At 38.3% G+C, this 19,935-nt stretch overlaps 1 protein-coding gene across 1 annotated transcript in view; it reads left to right on the top strand.

Moving 5' to 3' along the window:
- Positions 1 to 19,935, top strand: part of vwde (von Willebrand factor D and EGF domains) — a 223,544-nt gene that overhangs the window by 200,584 nt on the left and 3,025 nt on the right. The window contains 3 exon segments of the mRNA XM_069929982.1: positions 1,215 to 1,310; positions 7,361 to 7,393; positions 7,396 to 7,425. Coding sequence (XP_069786083.1) covers positions 1,215 to 1,310; positions 7,361 to 7,393; positions 7,396 to 7,425 — 159 coding nt within the window.

The raw sequence follows: 19,935 nt of genomic DNA, 5'->3' as shown, positions 1-19,935 counted from the left end.
AGTACTAAGAACTCTGATCTCAGGATAAGAAATTTTCAGGAAAAAAATGTGGGGTGTTGGTCAAAGATTATATTGCTTAAGCAATGAGTGAGGATATCCTGAAAGGCTCCTTAAAGGAGGCCAGAATAAGGCAGAGAACCGAAACAAAGTAGGGCATCATCATCTTGCTGGGGATGTATAATGGACATTCAAAAGGAGATTGAGAAACAGATGTGGTAACGACTGCCCTATAGATGCAATAACTATAGGGTTTTGTTCCAGGAGATTTCAATTTCTTAACTATTAACAAGGATTGCTTTAGCATCAAATGTTCAGAGGGGGAGATTTATTTTTTGAGCTAGTATGTGGATAGACCAATGGGGTAAGGAGCTTTGAGGAATGTAGCTGGTTAATGGGGATAGTGGCCTTAAATGTATATTTTAAAGTGGTCATTGGAAATGGGTCAGAGATAGATCAATATTAAAGGTCTTAAATTTGGGAAGACCAATTTCATTAACATAAGGACAAAGTTAGATGGAAAGCATCTAGATGTGCCCAGTGGAAAGCATTCAAAGGAGAAATAAGAGCTCAAGGCCTAGATGTCCTTGTGAGGGTAAATGCTAGAGGAGCAAGTATTGGAAATTGCAATTGGTAGATATAGGCATGATGATCAACATAAACACAGTTGGTTAAAGGGCCTGTTTCAATGCCGCACAACTGATTCCTTATAACTGCATGCAAGAAGTGTCATACGAGCCATTTTGTATCTTTGTTTCAACAACAAGCACCATTTCATTTAAATTTCGTATCACTGTGCTTGTTATAGTTATTGAAATTTATGCAAGTTGAAAAGTGGGACTTTTCTCTTTGGAGCATAGAAGGATGAGAGGAGACTTGATAGAAGTTTATATGATGATGAGAAGCATAGATAGGGTGCACAGCATCAGCAGAGGACGTAAGTACAAAGTTCAGGAGAGACATCAGAGGTACTTTTTTTTATAAACGCAGAGAGTTTGTGGGTGCCTTGCCAGGGATGGTAGGGAAAGCTGAAACATTGAGGATATTTGAGACCCTTAAGACAAACACATGAATGAGAGAAAAATAGAGGGTTATGGGGGTAGCTTTTAACACTTTTGTTTTGTAAGGTTGGCATAACATTGAGGCCTGAAGGTCTGTACTGTGCTGTATTGTTCTATGTTGAATTATGCAGAATTTGTTTTTTTTTTACAATTTAGCTGTCTGTATACAGAAGTGCAAGAATGGAGGTGAATGCATTGGGCCCAGCACTTGCCATTGTCTGCCTGGATGGGAAGGACTACAATGTCAAATACGTAAGTCCACTTTCAATAGTAATTGCTCTTGCATCTTGTACATGAAGTATGCTGGCAAGGTGATGGACTGATACATTACCTGGACATATGAAAACACACTGATGAAGCAGTAAACTTGGCTACTGATTTTTATATTATTGGGTGAAAATGTTCAAAACTATACTTGTGTAAATATTGCAACCATGCCCAGAGAACTATCCATCCTTACTGCGAAGAGCAGAATGGATAGAATTTCATCTGCTTATTTTTTTACATTCCTTAAAAGATTTCCAAGAAAATTCTCAGTAAATTGAAGGGAATCTATGACGGAAGTTTTGTGTTTAGATAAAGAGAATACCCGCTGTTTCCCCACACATTAGTAAGTAGCAATATTTAATACAAAATCATTCAGCCCATAGAGTCTACCCTTCCATTCTATCCTTTTCAACTCCATTCTCCTGCCTTCTCCCTGCAAACATTGATTCCCTTCCGAATCAAGAACCTAGCTACCTTTGTCTTAAATATACCCAATGATTTGTTCTCCACAGCTGTCAGTGGCAATGAATTCCATAGATTAATTACCCTTTACTCCCAGGCTCCCCCACCATAGGAAATATCCTTTCCACCCAGTCCTTTCAGGTTTCAATGTAATTTCCCCCCACCCCCATTCCTTAAACTCCAGTGAGTACAGTCACAGAGCCATCAAACAATCCTCCTATTTGATAACTATTTAATTCCAGGGTTCATTCTTGTGAACGTCCTTCGAACCCTCTCCAAGGCCAATACATCTTTCCTTAGATCAGGAGCCCAAAACCGTTCACAATATTCCAAGTGCCTTATAAAGTGCCTCAACATCACATCCCTACTTTTGTATGCTATCCATCTCTAAATGAATGCCAGTATTGTATTTGCCTTCCTTACTAATAACTCTACATGAAAGTTAACCTTTAGAGCAGTGGTTCTCAACCTTTTTTGCCCTAGGCTCCACTTTTTTTTTCAAAAAACTTATGCCCAAACATTTGCAAAAATTATATATTCACAAGAAGTTTTAATTAAATCATTTACTACAAGTGTATTTCAATGCAATTAAGATCGGGAATACACATTTCATATTCAACTACTACTTCAATATGTCAACCATCTCAAACACACATTCTTCAATTGTCGTCACTTCAGTGGGAATCTTGCCCCTGAGTCTGGCTGCAGTTTTTTTTTTAATTTGAGGGACTAATTTTGTTAGTTTCAATCTTAAACCTCCATGCTTTGTAATTTTCAGTCAGTTTCTCTTAGCTTGTAGCAAATTGCTAACAGGACTGAAGCCACATTGTACTAAATAAGACTGGAAAATGTATCAATAATTCCCTTGTTAAGGTAGTCAAGTTTTGGTATTTCTTTTCGATCTCGTTAGACAGCCCACATCCTTTTGTTGCAACTCAGATAACTCCTCTTGACGAATGAATCAATGGAACTTCAGATAAGTCCACTAGCAATGGCTGAATTAACCAAGAGGGAAAATCCATTCCCTTTAAATCACAAAATCTATCATTGAAGTCAACAACCAATATTTTCAAATGGTCAACAATGGCATTTGTAGCAGCTTTAGTTTCCTCACACCTATTCAGCCAATAGAATTGACTGAAAGCTCTTACAGAAATATTTATTTGGCATAATTCAAGAAATGTCATGAATTCAATTATCTTTGTTTTTGCATCAATGAGTGTTATATTTGCTACTTGGAATTGCTTGTTCAATGTACAGGTACTAAGTTTCTCAAAAATGTCCGTCAAGTAACTCACATAAGCTTTGCCATCTGTGGTTAGCAAGAGCTTCATTTCAGGTTTGTCCTTCAAAAACTTGCTGAGGAGATCAAACAGTTTCCCTTTGACACCACCTTACTTCAATGTGAGAATAACAATAATCTCACATGTTCTGCATTTTTATTGACATAAAACTGCTTAAACAGACGTTCACATTTGTCATTAGCTTTGATGCACTTGATCACAGAATGCAGTATCTCATATAGAACTGGGAAAACTTTCTTGGCAACTAAGTTTTCTTGGTGGATAACACAATGCACAACCAACATGTTTGGATTTTCATCTTTCATTAATTTTAAACATCTTGTTTTATCACCCCATCTGCAGCACAGATACATTGTTTGCTTTTGGTATTTCATTTTCACCAAATAATTTTTGAGCTTGCTGTAGACATCAACTACAGTTGATGGTTGTATCTAATGATTCATAAAACATCTCTTCTTGAAACTCTTCCTGATCAATGTATCTCATGTATGCCAATGACAGAGCCTCACTGTCCCATATGGTAGATTCATCCAGTTGTATTGAGAACTTTTGTGATTTCAACTTCTCAATAACCTGTTTTTCAACATCTTGACCCATGTCATCAATTCTGTTGCAGACAGTACTATTACTCAATGGCATCGCTTGGACATCTTTGTCATCCTTTTGCAGAATCATTTTGAGAATCAATGATATTGCAGGTTTAATCAGTTCCTCCCCACTCGTATGATTCTTCCCATGTTTTGCTGTCAGCAGAGAAATTTCATCTCTAGCTTCAAGGATACGATTCAGGGCTGTAGTTTGCACAGCAAATAATGAAGTGGTCTTTGATCTATTTTCAAACTTTTCTTTCAGTGATTTTAAAATATTCCAATTTCAAATTGACATGGTTAGGATGTATTACCCTCAAATGAACTTCAAGATGGCCTGCTTTCATTGATTCATTTGTCAAAGTCTGTTGGCATAATAGGTGCACGTTCATCGTGGGTATAAACCCAAACTTTTAAGAACTCCACTGAATATTGACATATCTTTTGCTTGGTTGGTCTGCTCATTTTGAATATACAACAGCACAAGCTTCCTGAAACAGATTAATCAATATTTTATTGTCTTAGACTTTAAAAAATTTAATAAAAGTAATGATTGAATTCAAGGAAGAATACTGACCCTAAAAAAAAACAGCGCAGTTTCTGACATTTTTTCCTCACAGAGAGCATGTCAAAACTGCGCTAGCCTCCTGCTTTACTTTCTGGGGTCCCTATTTCATTCCTATTTTGGTACCCTCTCAGGCTGGCACCTGGGTTTAAACCCCCCAAATCAATATGCTAGTGCACAAAGATACATACAGCTACAGGTCTCACTACTGAAATGAAAAAGTAAAAGGGTATGGACGGAGACGTGATTTTTAAGATAATTTGGAATGGATAATAATAAGACTGGTCAGAACAAAAACAAAATTATAATGTTAACCAATGATAACAAGTTAAAATAAGAGAAACATTGGAAGAGCAAAAACACGTTATGAAAATAAAAAGAACAGTGATTTACTTAGCAGTTACCTCAGCATGACCTGATTCTCCACCTTTGTGTCACCAACAAGCTTTCAATTCCGTCATCTAAATTATCAACATTATAACGTAATAAGAAGTGGACACAGCACAAAGCACTGTGGAATTTCACTCATTACCACGAACCAGAACCTTTATCTTTATGCTAATATCTTTCCTATAATACCATCACCTACGACTCCTAGAACGCTTCCACCAGCGTTGTCTCCGCTCCATCCTCAACATCCATTGGAGCGCTCACACCCCTAACGTCGAGGTACTCGAGATGGCAGAGGTCGACAGCATCGAGTCCACGCTGCTGAAGATCCAGCTGCGCTGGACGGGTCACGTCTCCAGAATGGAGGACCATCGCCTTCCCAAGATCGTGTTATATGGCGAGCTCTCCACTGGCCACCGTGACAGAGGTGCACCAAAGAAAAGGTACAAGGACTGCCTAAAGAAATCTCTTGGTGCCTGCCACATTGACCACCGCCAGTGGGCTGATCTCGCCTCAAACCGTGCATCTTGGCGCCTCACAGTTTGGCGGGCAGCAACCTCCTTTGAAGAAGACCGCAGAGCCCACCTCACTGACAAAAGGCAAAGGAGGAAAAACCCAACACCCAACCCCAACCAACCAATTTTCCCCTGCAACCGCTGCAACTGTGTCTGCCTGTCCCGCATCGGACTTGTCAGCCACAAACGAGCCTGCAGCTGACGTGGACATTTACCCCCTCCATAAATCTTCGTCCGCGAAGCCAAGCCAAAGAAGAATACCTTGCACTCTTGCTGAGCAGCCTCATACGTGGTAACTTGTCAAAGGCCTTCTGAAAATACAAGTGAATAACTCCTTTGTCTGCCATTCCTATTAATTCCAGGAGGTTTGCTAGCCAAGATTGATCAAAACACTAAAAATAACTTCCAATTTTGTGCCCATTATCAACATTGTCCTCTATCAGACATTGAAAAGCAGGACAAAAAGGCACAGTTACAATTCAAATGATCCAAGAACAGAGAAATAAATATTTTAATTGGAGGAAACTGGGGGAAAAGAAATCATGTCATGTGGCAGGAGTAAAATACTGTGCATCTTTTTTTCTTTTGTGATCTACCTGCTATCTTTTTAGGACCCCTTCATTTTTTGCATCACATCCTAATTCTCTTACCAATAGAAGCAGTCTCTAATGCCTGCTGCTGGTTAATGATTTTGATACAACAGAAAAGGTTGCAAATAGTCATTTTCACTTTTTCAGACACTTTGGTTATTCTGAACACACAATCTTTAAGACTGCACTCAGAGTAAAAGGGGATACAAGCCAAGGTTTGTCCCATCCTTTTGCCTCTGGAGCACTGGTTTACAGGTTTCAGAGCTCCATTCTCACTTCCACGGGCCAATGTCTCCTTGATGATGCAAAAATAAGGGGGCCCTAAAAAGAGAGCAGATAGATGGCAACAGGGTGAAAATGCACAGTGTTTTCTGCTGTTTACAATGTAAACAGAATTCTTAATTGTGGATAGATGCCCAATAACTACAGAAAATCTGAAATAGTCAGACGACAGCTATTGGGAAAAAAATTACAAATCTTTTAGGTTGATAACCTTTCATCAAAATGATTTATCAAAGTCATTTGCGGCATGACTCTCGACACAAGCCATTTTGCTGTATTCTGCATGGAAGCCACCCCATGTGTTTTCTTTTTGTATAAATTTACCATACTGATGAGGATGCTGACTTTCTTTCAGCAACGTGGTCAGAAAATGTGGTACAGATCCAATTCTACCTGTCCAAATATAATGCAATAAAATGGAAGATACTCCAGATCTTTAAGCCTTGAGCCAAATTGCTTAACTCAAGCGAGGTGAGCTCACCATGGTTTTTCCCTTGGAGACATGCTGCCTTCTCCCACCCTACTGCAGCTGAAATGAACTTCTTTTGTTTCCTCCCAGTTCTGACAAAGGGAATTCAACCTGTGTTTTTCTTTCACAGCTCCACCCTGACCTACTGAGTGTTTCTGTTATTTTTCTTTCAATTTCTCAGGAGCCTAGATTGACTGCTTTTGTCATCAAAAGCAGCATTATTATGTGCTCGACTGAGGAAAAACAAGTCAGATTTTTTTTCATATTATACTCCCCTTTCCCATTAAAATAGCCAATCTGCCTATTGCACTTGGCACTTTCTCCCACATAATCAAATGATGCAAGGCCCAGCGAGTCGGGTCGAGCATGCAACCATTCAATCATCTGTCCAGCCCAAACTTTGAGGAAAAAAAATTGACCCCATCAAGCTTATCTTTGTTGACAGCGTTAAGAAAATTGTGGTGTGCCAACATGGTTAAGCAAATGCAATAATTCTCATATCACTTCTTCCTGTAATTGCAGTCCATTCTGTTTAGTAACACTATAATATCCATAGAGTTTAAAGAAAGGGATATGCAGGATTTCTAGCCAAATTAAATTCTTCCTGTTGGTACTTTAGTGAGAAAAATGGTATGGGAATAACTGTTTCACATTTTGGCTTCTGCTCATTTTACTCACTCCTCTCTCAGATGATCCCAAGTTATTTTGGCTATGATTCCGGAGGCTCAGTTCATCTTTGAATGTTGGCAGAGACTGTTGATTTGATGGAAAAATCTGTTTATGCCAATTTCATCGTGTAGTTTGCATGAAATCTTTACATTTCGTGTACTTTGCTCCATATATTGACAAGCTTTTTCTTTATTTTTAAAAGCTGTGTGTCAACAAAAATGCTTGTATGGAGGCAAATGATTCTTCCAAATGTGTGTTCCTGTTACTGTAACTGATCTTTGCATCTATCTCTATCCACAATATCCATTTTCAGCAAAAGAAAACTTTCCATTCACATGGTATGCCATTTTATTTTAAGCTTAAATGTTTATTTCTATCTTCACCCACCCAACTTCATAAAGACACGCTCCTTCCACCAGCTCTAATCTATATGGCATGCAAACTCTGATCCTGTTGTCAACTCCTGATTAGCTGTGTTTTAAAGCAGATAGGGAATGGAAGACTAATCATGCTGCCTGGATTCTGTTCCCGCCATGTTTCATTATGCCTGTGCTTCAGCACAGATTAAAACAATTATCTTCTCTCCTCATGACTTCATCACCAATTCTGCAAATCGTCGTGTGCTCACATTCACCCAGCTTATCTATTCTGTGCCATTTCTCCCAAACTGACCAACGGGTCTTCATCTGCTTCATTCTTAAACTTGGAAATTCCTAAACCTATCTAGGTCCTACTATAAAACACATTGGGCAAGTACTCATCTGATTTACTCCACTGAGGTCCAAGTTGAGCTCTAAGACTCTTCATGAAAAACAGCATGGAAAATAAAACTTATCTTGTGCCCCAAAAGGATCCAGGGCTGAATATTTTCTCTTCTAGCTCTGCTTTCTTTTATTCCTGATTACCCTGTGATATATCTCCATGCTTTATAAATGTAAACATTATTAATGTCCGATTTTCTTACTTCAGTTGCTTTAGATGAGATCTTCCAAGTCAATACTGATTATAAATCAAAAGTGGTTCCTTTTGTTTCTTGTTTATTGTAAACCTTTTTACTATCAGAAGTTAAATTATTCTATATAATCCAAATTGAATAGTTAATACCAAACACAAGTTAAAATAGGCCTTCAGTTCACAGAAGGGTAAATAAATCTGTCAAGATTGTCACAAAGCAAAATCTGATAGATAATTCTCATTATAGGTTTTTACAGCCAATTGTTTCTTTTCCCCCCAGGTACCAATAAAACTGGGTTAACTTGGATCCAGTATCTAAAATTCTTCTGGCAATAAACAGACATGACACTGAAGTTGACTGAGAACTGGAAATTACTTTGCTCAATTATTAAGTTTAAGAACAAAGGAATAAACCAGGCATGGATACTGTATTAAACACTATTGCTCTTTATAATTTTGAATAAAATGATATTTACAGCAAAGTAATGAGGTACTGTAAAGCAAATGTAATGATTCTCATATCACTTCTTCCTGCAGCTTTACTACCTCAATGCCAAGGGTTAATTGCAGGAGACTTGTAAATCATCAGTTTTTGTGAATCATATACATAATTTTGACAACTGTTCTGATTTTTTTACTAGAGTTACTTTCATTGCATTATCGGTCTATAATTCGAACTCAAATCTGCAACTCCACTAAAGTTAAATCTCATCCAATAACCTGTTTTACCTTGAAATGTTGATTATACGTCTTTACTTCTGACGAAGGCTGTGAGACCTACTGAGTTCCTCCAACATTTGTGTTTTTTTACTACAATCACAGCATATGCAGACTTTTGTGTTTCAATGTTCTTCACAACCTTTGCACAGAAACCGTTAAGATCAGTTTCAGCTTCTCTCTCTCGATTGTGACAGGTTCTCAACCCCATTACCCAAAGAGGGAGAAACTCAGCTAATCTGATCCTTTCAAAGTGGAAAAGTATTTATTTGGAAAACTATCCCTTGAGTAGTTAATAATGAATTTAGGTACAGCATTACCAATATTAATGGTTGAACATTTAAAACACCACTAATCAACCCTTGTGCAGTATTTTAAGATATTAACTGCTTCCATAAAACATTTGGACCAAGCAAATGTGGTGTACAGGAAATTCATTCACGCCAGAACTGCAATGGTCTTTGTATGATGGAATAAAATTATGCATACTTCAAGGTGAAATATTGCAACTTTGAATCAAACCAGTTAAAAATAGTAATTGTCATACAACTGTGGGTCAAAACTGTGATTCAGTGTCATCTTTATTTCATTTGTTTTCACAGCTCAGAAAATATTAAACTACAAACCACTGCCATACATAAAATAATATTAACCTGAACTTCCTTTAAGTAGTATTTTAGACATGCACTATGTCTTACCTGTGCATATATTAGATTTGGAATCATAAGTAAAATTTACCTATATCCATGTTATACATTTTTGTATGGTGTCCACACAAGTTCAGGGTAAGTTTTGAAATCTTAGCTAGGTGGTTATGTTTTATTTTACCTATAGTACAATGTTTTGTGAATTTGAAAATTGTTATAAAAAATCATGCTTTTATCATTAAATAGAATCGGCTTTGGGGTTAATAATTTGGTGTTCACAAAACTCTGGAATTGATGCACAGTGTTTTCTCTCCTTCAGGTCCAACTGCACGTTACTGATTTTTTTTTTCTTATACAAATTCATTTAAAGATACCTGAAGTTAAAAGCTGTTTATAACATTTCTTCAAGTAAATTTAAAATCTAGTAATCCAAATCAATTTACGCAAATTTAATTTTAAACTATTTCTGAAGATATGACCCAAAATACGTTTGACTTGATTATTAAAAATTGTTGCATAATACATGTATATACCAAAATGTAATCTTAATGCCCAAGATTACTTTTTTGTTTAGTTAACATTGTATATAAAAATGACTTGTGAACATTAAGATTTTCATGCAAAGGTATTAAATTTATTTTTAATTACTGAGTTGTAAATTCTGTACATTCCAAATAAACATGAAATCCAAAGCATTTTGAAATAATCAGTGAGCAAATATTTTCTCAATGGTTGCTCAAAGGCAGTCCTACTTCAGTGAAGCAACAGAAAATCTCAGTATCCTGTAATGTACGACTGTTAACCCTGTAAATGAAGATCACACTAGAGAAACAAAGAATGAGTAAACTGATAATGGAAGCAAGTCCATAGAAGATCAAAAACCACGTGATCTTTGAAAAAAAAAACAAAAGAGGTAGATTGGAAGAGAATGATGACTAATAGCCTGAATACACCTGAGATTGTTTGATATCAGAAGCTTAGCAGGCTCAAGCCTGGTCAGTACTTGGAGGGGAGACCACAGAGGAACACCAGGTGCTTCAGGTTTCTGTGGGGGGGGGGGGGTGGACAAAGTGGCAACTCTCTGTCTGCCTGATGGTAGACAAAAGTTAAATAATTTCATGTATGTTAGATTGTAAATGTAGTATTATGTGACAGTAATGGAACCTTTACCTCTACATTGAGGTTGGTATGTGTTTCAGTAAGGAATGCATTGAACTTAGTGGAATAGAAGACGAGGGTACAAGATAACCCAAGCACTATTTTCCAGTTGCAGGAACTACACAGTGGAATTTGACTTGGTCACATGGATCAAGAATTTGAATGAAGGAGGGATGGGTTTGGGGTTTATTTAATCATGTGATGTTTGTATTAAAATATTATAATCAATGTTGTGATTTAACATTTTAAATAAAATATTTTAAAAAATAATTTGAATATATAAATTTTGCCTGTCACTATTGAACTACATTGCATCAAAATGAATTATATACATTTTAATTAAGAACATATTGTATAAAGCAGCAAAGGTAAGAGACCTCATTGCTTGCATATGCAATACACAAAATAGTGGGTTCAGGATGCCCAATACTGAACCATTGCTGGAAGCAAATGCACTCTAACATCAGTCTTGTGCGCACAAAACATTTCCTATTATGTATAAATAGCAGCCAAATTTAAAAAAATGGCTTTACAGTTGAGAATTTCAGGACATTTTTTGTCAATTTATTGAAATACAAATTCTGAAAACTTGCATGGAGAAAAATTGAGAGACACATTTGTCATAATTTTGTAAACCTCTATCAAATCTCCCCTTATTCTTCTTCGGTGTAAGGAATAAAGTCCTAACTTGTTTAATCTTTCCCTGCAACTCAATTCCTGAAGATCTGGCAACATCCTAGTAAATCTTTTCTGCACTCTTTCAATCTTATTGATATCCTTCCTGTAGCTAGGCAACCAGAATTGCACACAATATTCCAAATTTGGCCTCACCAATGCCTTAAATGACTTGAACATAACATCCCAACTCCTATTCTCAATACTTTGATTTATAAAGGCCAAGATGCCAAAAGCTTTCTTTACAACCCTGTCCACCTGCGACACCACCTTCAAGGAACAATGTATCTGTATTCTCAGGTCTCTTTGCTCCTCTGCACTCCTCAGTGTCCTACCATTTACAGTGTATGTCCTTTGATTTGTTCTTCCAAAATGCAACACCTCACACTTGTCTGCATTAACCTTCATCGTCCATTTGTCCAGATCTCCCTGCACGCTTTGAAAATCTTCCTCACTGTCCCACTATGCCTCCTAACTTTGTGTCATCAGTAAACTTGCTGATCCAATGTACGTTATCATCCAGATCATTAACATAGATAACAAGTAGCAATGGTCCCAACACAGATTCCTGAGGCACACCACTCATCACAGGCCTCCAGTCTGAGAAGTATCTATCCACTACCACTCTCTCTTTGCTCCCACTCAGCCAATTTTGAATCCAGTTTACAACCACTCTATGGATACCTAGTGTCTTAACTTTCTGAACTTAACCTCCCATGTGGGATCTTGTTGAAGGCCTTACTAAAGTCCACATAGACAACATCCACAGCCTTTCCTTCATCTACCTTCTTGGTAACTTCATTTAAAAACTCTACAAGTTTTGTTAAACATGACCTACCACACACAGAGCCATGATGATTGTCCAAATACCTATATATCCTATTTCTCAGAACTCCTTCCAAAAATGTACCTACTGCTGACATCAGGCTCACTGGCCTAAACTTAACTTACATGGTTTACTTTTGGAGCCTTTCTTATGCAGCAGGATAACGAGCTACTTTCCAATCCTCCGGCACTTCGCCCATGGCTAAGGACATTTTGAATACTGTACAACTCCAATTATCCAAAATAGTTGGAACTGGGCCTATTTCGGAAAAACATTCTTTCAAAAAACTGGTCCTTCTTGTACACACCTGACCACTTCAGCCTCATCTACCCCTATTGCAGTCAATATTACAGAAGTTGTAATCACTTATAAATACAACCCTCTATTTCCCACACCATTCCAAAAATCAGCTTGCTTATCTGCTTCTTAGTGTCCCTAGAGCTATTTGGGGGCATATGGGCTACTCCCACCACAGTGATAGCTCCCTTCCTATTTCTGACTTTCACCCACACCAACTCAGTGGACACTCCTTCTGCAGCATCCCCCCTTTCTGCTATCCTTGACCAGTAACTCTACCTCCCATCCTATTCTTTTTTAAAATACCTAAACCCAGGTACCTGCATCAGCCAATCATGCCCTTCCTCCAGCTAAGTTTCAGTAACAGTCACAACATTGAAGTTCCATGCTCTAAGTTCATCCCCTTTATTCCCAATACTCCTAGTGTTGAAATAGACACATTTCAAACCCTCTTACTGGTTACATTTATGTTTTCTTCCCTGCTTGTCCTTCCTCACCAATTCAGAGCACACAGGAACTTGCTTTTGTCCTTCCACCCTAATCTCTGCACTGAAGCATTCTGATTCTCATCTCCCTGCCACACTAGTTTAAACCCTCCCCAACTGCTCTAGCAAACCTGCCTGCCAGGATATTGGTCCCCTTCCAGTTCAGGTGCAGCCTGTCCTTTTTGTACAGGTCAGACCTTCCCCAGAAGAGATTCCAATGATCCAGAAATCTGAACCCTTGGGCACCAAACCTTCAGCTATGTAGTCATCGGGCACATCTTCCTGTTCCTACCCTCTCTGGCATGTGGCACATTCAGAAATCCTGAGATTACCAACCTCGAGGTCATTTTTTAAAAAAAACTTCCTTCCTAACTCCCCATATTCCCTCTTCAGGACCTCCTATCTACGACATTAGTCCCCATGTGGACCACCACATCCGGCTGCTTGCTCTCCCTCTCCAAAATGCTATGAACTCGATCAGAGTTGTCCCTGACCCTAGTACCTGGGAGTCAACATACTATCTGGGTGGCTGAATCTTGTCCACAGAGCCTCATATCCACTTGTCTAACCAATGAGTCTCCTCTCCTTCCCCCTTCCCTTCTGAGCCAGGGGCCAGCCAAAGACGTGACCACATCGACTTGTTCCTGCTTTCTGCAGGCAAGCCAATTCAGCATCCAAGCAACCAAGGTTTCTTTGATCTCATGCCTCATGACGTTCTGAATGAGTCTACCATGGAGGACCTTGTCAAATGCCTTACTAAAATCCATATATACCACATCCACCTCTTAAGCTTCATCAATTTTCTTTGAAAAACTCATTTAGTCTCATGAGACACCATCTTCCTCTCAGAAAACCATGCTTAGGCTTCTCTAAATGCTTGTAAGTCCTGTCCCTAAGAATCTGCTCCAATCATTTGCCCACCACTGATGAGAGACTCACTAGTCTTGGGGACTACATTTGTCATCCTTTCTCATCTAGTACCTCTCCTGTGGATAGAGAGGATGCAAAGATCAATGCCAACAATCTAACAATTTCCTCCCTTGCTTCCAGTAAACACATGGGATTATCTATCCGAATATTTTTAAGAAGTATTAGGCCTGAGCCTTTCAAGAAATGAGGAAAGGATAGCATAAAACATAGGAAATGTCAGAACAGAGACAGTGCTGGCTGGGGGAGGAGTCTAGACCAACAAACGGTAAGGGGAGAATTGATTTTCTCAATGTGAAAGGAGAGAGAAGGAAAAGGGAGAGAAAGAGAGAGAGACAGAGCTGGGTGGCAGCAACAGGAGAAAATGTTTGGGAGGGGAGGGTTAATGAAAGCCAGAGAAGTCATTGTTAATGCCATCCAGTTGGAGGTTTCCCAGACAAGATGAGGTGTTGTTTCTCCAATTAAAGCATATCTCAGTCTGGCAGGCAATGAGACCACGGACGGACATGTCAGCAAAGGAATGGAATGAGGAACTGAAATGGGTGACCACCGGGAGATCCATGCTATTACAGTAGACAGAGCTGAGGTGCTCAACAAAGCGATCTCCAGTCTCTCTGATGTAGTGGAGACCACAAAGGGAGTACCAGTTGCAGTAGATGACCTCTCCAGATTCACGTGAAATGTAGCATGTCGGCAAGGAAATGGGATGTGGAATTGAAAATGGGTGACCTCTGGGAGATCCATGCTATTGCTGCAGATGGAGCCGAGGTGTTCAACAAAGCAATCTCCACTTGCCCCCAAACCCCTTTCCTCACTACCATTTGGGGTCCCAAACAGTCCTTCCAAGTGCAGCAACATTTCTTGTCAAGGCCTGGGGATTTATCCAGTTTTATTCACCTCCGGACAGCAAGCACCTCCTCCTTGTATCTACACAAGGTCTGTGACCTCACTACTATTTTGACCATCCATCTCCTGAGTAAATACACATGTAAAAATTCACTCGCTTTTCGCTCCATGCACAGATGGCCAACCTCGAGGTCCTTTTTTTTTTAAAAAAAATTTCCTTCCTAACTCCCCATATTCCCTCTTCAGGACCTCCTATCTACGTCATTAGACCCCACGTGGCCCACCACATCCGGCTGCTTGCTCTCCCTCTCCAAAATGCTATGAACTCGATCAGAGTTGTCCCTGACCCTACTATCTGGGAGTCAACATACTATCTGGGTGGCTGAATCTTGTCCACAGAACCTCATATCCACTTGTCTAACCAATGAGTCTCCTCTCCTTCCCCCTTCCCTTCTGAGCCAGGGGCCAGCCGAAGACGTGACTACATCGACTTGTTCCTGCTTTCTGCAGGAAAGCCAATTCAGCATCCAAGCAACCAAGGTTTCTTTGATCTCATGCCTCATGACTTTCTGAATGAGTCTACCATGGAGGACCTTGTCAAATGCCTTACTAAAATCCATATATACCACATCCACCTCTTAAGCTTCATCAATTTTCTTTGAAAAACTCATTTAGTCTCATGAGACACCATCTTCCTCTCAGAAAGCCATGCTTAGGCATAATCCCAATGTCTGAGTACCACTCAGCATTTACAAAAAATAGGACTAATTGTTCTTAATTATGTAGAGAAACCCTTCTTTCACCTTGTCTGCCAAAGACTCTTCATGCTTTTCTTTAAGTCCTCCTGATATTCTTCTTAATTGCTTTCTTATATTCCTCAAGTACTGCAATTCTTCTTTACTGCCTATACCTATAATGAACCTCCTTCTGTCCTTAACCTCTTGAAAACTAAGGTTCCCTATACCTGTTAGTCTTACCTTTAATTCTGCAGGAACATACAAACTCTGGGTGCTCAAAATTTCACCTTTGAATGTCTCCCATTGATCAAGCACACCTTTGCCAGAAACAACTTGCCCCAATACACACTTGCCAGATCCTTTCTGATACCATTAAAATGGGCATTCTCCAATTTAGGACATCAATCCAAGGACCAGTCCTAATCTTTTCCATAATTATCTTGAATCAAATGACGTTATAATCACTAGATCCAAAGTGTTCCCTTACAAAAACTTCCATCACTCACCCAATCTATTTTCCTTATCAGAGATCCAGTATTGCACTCTCTCTAGTTTGGACTTTATGTATCGATCAAGGAAGCTTTCTTGAACACATTTGACAAATTTTAACCCATCCAGTCCTTTCACAGTATGGAAGTCTCAGACAACATATGGAGAGTTGAAATCACCTTCTTAATATCTATGTTTCTTGCAACTGTCTGCTATCTCTCTAAAAATTTGCTCCTCCAATTCCTGCTGACTATTTGGTCGATAAATATAAGCTCATTAATGTGGTCATCTCTTTCTCAGGCCTCAGTTCCATTCATGCAGCCTCAGGAGAAGAGCCCTCTGCACTGTCATGCCTGAGCACTGACATGATATTTTCCTTCACTAGCAATGCCACCCCTCCCCCTTTCATCCCTCCATCTCTGTCACATCTAAAACAACGAGGGTTCCTCGCTTCCATTAGCCACCTATTTTCTTTCCATACATCTACAGCTGATCTTGTCATTTGTTTTGATGTAATTTGTTAGTTTATTCAATTGTCTCACTCTTTATTAGCTTGCTGATCTCAGCAGTAATTCTCCACAGCCTACATTGTGGAATACTTGCTGCATGGTCAAACATGGCTCAGGTGAGCATAGCCTGGCAGGATCTAGCCCAGTTTGCCTGTTACCTATTGATTCTCTCTCCACAGTTGGTGCTCGACTGCAATTTCATGTATGTTCTGACATTGTTTATAGTACTGCATTCATGATGACAAAATAGTAAATACCACAAAAAACAGTAGATGCTAACTTACACAAGTAGCAAGCTCCACCAACCCATCCATCAGGTCAACTATAGATCTCTGGTGCCAGACAGCTCCATTCACCGTAACATCCCTGGGTACAGATAGCTGATAGGGGAGGGGAGGGGGAAGATAAATGCATGTCTTCATAATTTAACATTTCTGCATTCTGATGTTATCAACAAATTCTTACATATTCATAAAACTTTACAAGAATTGTTTATTTTTTTCCTCTTAAAAACAAACCCAAACATGGGTATTGCTTTAGCCTTTCTGACACCTTGATCCATCCACCCAGAGCAACACAGGCACTCCACAACATTATTGATGGAGATTACTCTCCACCATTCAGACAGCCACCTTCATAAGTAGAACATGGAAACAGAAATTATTTGGAATTTTGATAAGCATTAATACTTCAATAAAAATAAATTAATAACCCTCATCCATATCCTTTCATTCATCATTTCTCTCTTGGACTTGCCCAATATGGCATGCAAAGTCAACAGAGAGACTGCAAATGCTGGAAAACTAGAGCAGTGCACAAACTGCTGGAGAAACTCTACAGGTTAGGCAACATCTAAGGAAGGCAAAAGATAGCACTGGGCAACATTTTTTTTTGAAAGGTTTGCTTCCTGAAATAAAATTGGGGATTATGATAGACAACTTCAAGATGAACACACATAATTTCAGATTTGCTGTATCATGTATGACATTGGAAAACATTAAATTAACTTTTATTAATCACCCCCCACCCCAACCCAGAATCTGTGTTCAGTGTTGATAAAATTCCTGTGTTATCAGGATAGAGAAAAGGTTTTGAGAATAGCTGCTCAAAAAGCTCAACAGAGACAAAGTTCACTTAAACATGAAGGGAGCAAAATTTTATTCTATCCTGGTATGTGAAAATTTAATCCTGTGAGGAAGAGTTTATGGGAGAAAGGATACCATTCGTTTCTGCGACACTTGAAAATCTTTTTGTTGAATGGCCAGAGCAAGTTTTTTGTCAACCATCTGGAAGCGGAGGAATTCGTTGGAAGTTTGCCAAGCCTGTAGTCTGGATGAAGGCCTTGAGGATTTAATACGGCATATAATTCCTACAATGAAATTGTTTAATTGAAAGGAGGAGTTGATTACGGATATGAAATGCTTCGTAAAAGAAAATGTATGATAAATCTCAAAAGGGTTGGGAGAGGTGGAGTAGGGTGTTAACCACTGCTGATTCATGTGTGTTTATGTGACTTCTGTCATAGTCTGCACAATGGAAGGTCACAGTTTTGCTGTTAATGGTAATGCAGGGTGGGGGGTGGAGGGGATCTTTCTTTTACTTTATTATATAATATATTTGGTAGTGTGTCTTTTTCTATTGTACTTTTGAATTTCTTTCTATTGGATTGTGAAGTGGGTTGTTTGGGGCACAGAGGATAATGAAGTATCAAATTATGTGGTGGAGCCTTGTGGGAAAAAGTGATGGAAGTAGAGTGATCAGAATATATTCGATGAGTAAAGTGATAAAATTTTTAAATATTAACATAAATGAGATTAATGGGTTGATAATACGGAAGAAGTGGGAGTAGACATAGCTTTTGTTTTAACAAGAAACACATTTAATAGAAAAGGAACACTTGAAATTGAAAAGAGATTGGGTGGCTGATAGTGTACCTTTATTTAATTCAAAGTCAAGGGGAGTAGCAATATTAATCAATAAAAATCTTCCAATAGATATTCAACATATCGAAACAGATCAAGCAGATAGTTTTGTAATGGTTCATTGCCAAATATTTTCATATCTTACAGACTCTTAAATATACATCTCCTAATGTAGATGATTAGAAGTTTATTCAAGAAACCTTTTTGGAATTTAGCAAATACTCATGAAAATGCATTGGTAGGAGGGGATTTTAATTTTTGTCTCGACTTGTTACAAGTCTACAAGAGCAGTAACTAGAAGCAGAGCAGTTAAGACAATTTTGACTTTAATGAAATATCTAAATTTAATAGATATATGGCGAAGGGTACATCCTACGGACAGGGACTATCCCTTTTATTCAAATAGGCATGATTCATACTCTAGAACATATTTTTTTCCTACTTTCTGCATAGCATCAAGGCAGAGTTCTTCAGGTATAGTATAAACCTAAACTTTTGTCTGATCCTTCACCATTGTTAATGCAGATTGACATGCCTGATAAAGAGAAATTGATTTGTAGATGGAGGTTAAATAGTCTGCTTCTGAAAAGGTCAGATTTTGGAGCTTTTGTAAGAGAGCAAATTCAACTATTCTCTTATCTTAAGTTAAACACAGTAAATGATAAGTTTGTGATTTGGGATGCATTGAAAGCTTATTTAAGAGGACAAATAAAAAGTTTTACTTTTAAGATGAAGAAGGAATATACAAGAGAAATGGGTCAATTAGAACAAGATATGCAAATAAGATCAGAGAATAGACAACAGCTATTAATCAATAAGAAGCTTCATATAATACCTTACATATTTATAGAATAAAAAAAGGCAATAACAAGGACTAATCAAAGATATTACAAATTGGGCAAAAGGTTGCACAAGGTATTACCGTGGCAATTGAAGACAGAACAAGCCTCCAGAACTATAAATGCTATTTGGAAAGATTCCAATAATATCAGTTATAAACCTCAGGATATTTATCAATTTGTTTAAAAGCTTTTATTCCATGTTGTATAGTTCAGAATCTTTAAAAGATGAAAATGAAATTGACAGATATTTATCTCAGGTAAATTTGCCTATGTTAACTGTAGAAGAATAGATGGAGCTGAATTCCCCCATTAATCGGTCAGAAATTAAAGAAGTGATGAGTACATTGCAAGGTCCAAGGGGGAAGATGGCTTTCCGGCTGAATTCTGTAAGAATTTAAAGACCTATTACTTCCCTTATCTATGAATATGATCCAACAAGCAATGGTAACACATACTTTGCCTGAATCTTTTTCAATAGCAGTAATACCAAAAAAAGACAGAGATCCTCCAAAGCCTGCTTCATTCTGATCATTAATAAATGCAGATTATAAAATTGTTGCAAAAGTCTGGGCTAGCAGAATAAATAAATTACTATCAAAGTTTAAAAAAATGCAGATCAAACAGGTTTTGTTAAAAAGAGATTAGCTGCTGATAATGTGGCATGATTGTTGAATATTATCCATTTAGCTGAAAAATGGGAGATTTAAGTGTGGCTGTAGCATTAGATGCAGAAAAGGCATTTGACA

The sequence above is a fragment of the Narcine bancroftii genome, chromosome 1 (assembly GCF_036971445.1).
Source record: "Narcine bancroftii isolate sNarBan1 chromosome 1, sNarBan1.hap1, whole genome shotgun sequence".
Taxonomy (NCBI): domain Eukaryota; kingdom Metazoa; phylum Chordata; class Chondrichthyes; order Torpediniformes; family Narcinidae; genus Narcine; species Narcine bancroftii.
The sequence above is the reverse complement of the archived record's forward strand: the minus strand, read 5'-3'. Positions and strand labels throughout refer to the sequence as shown.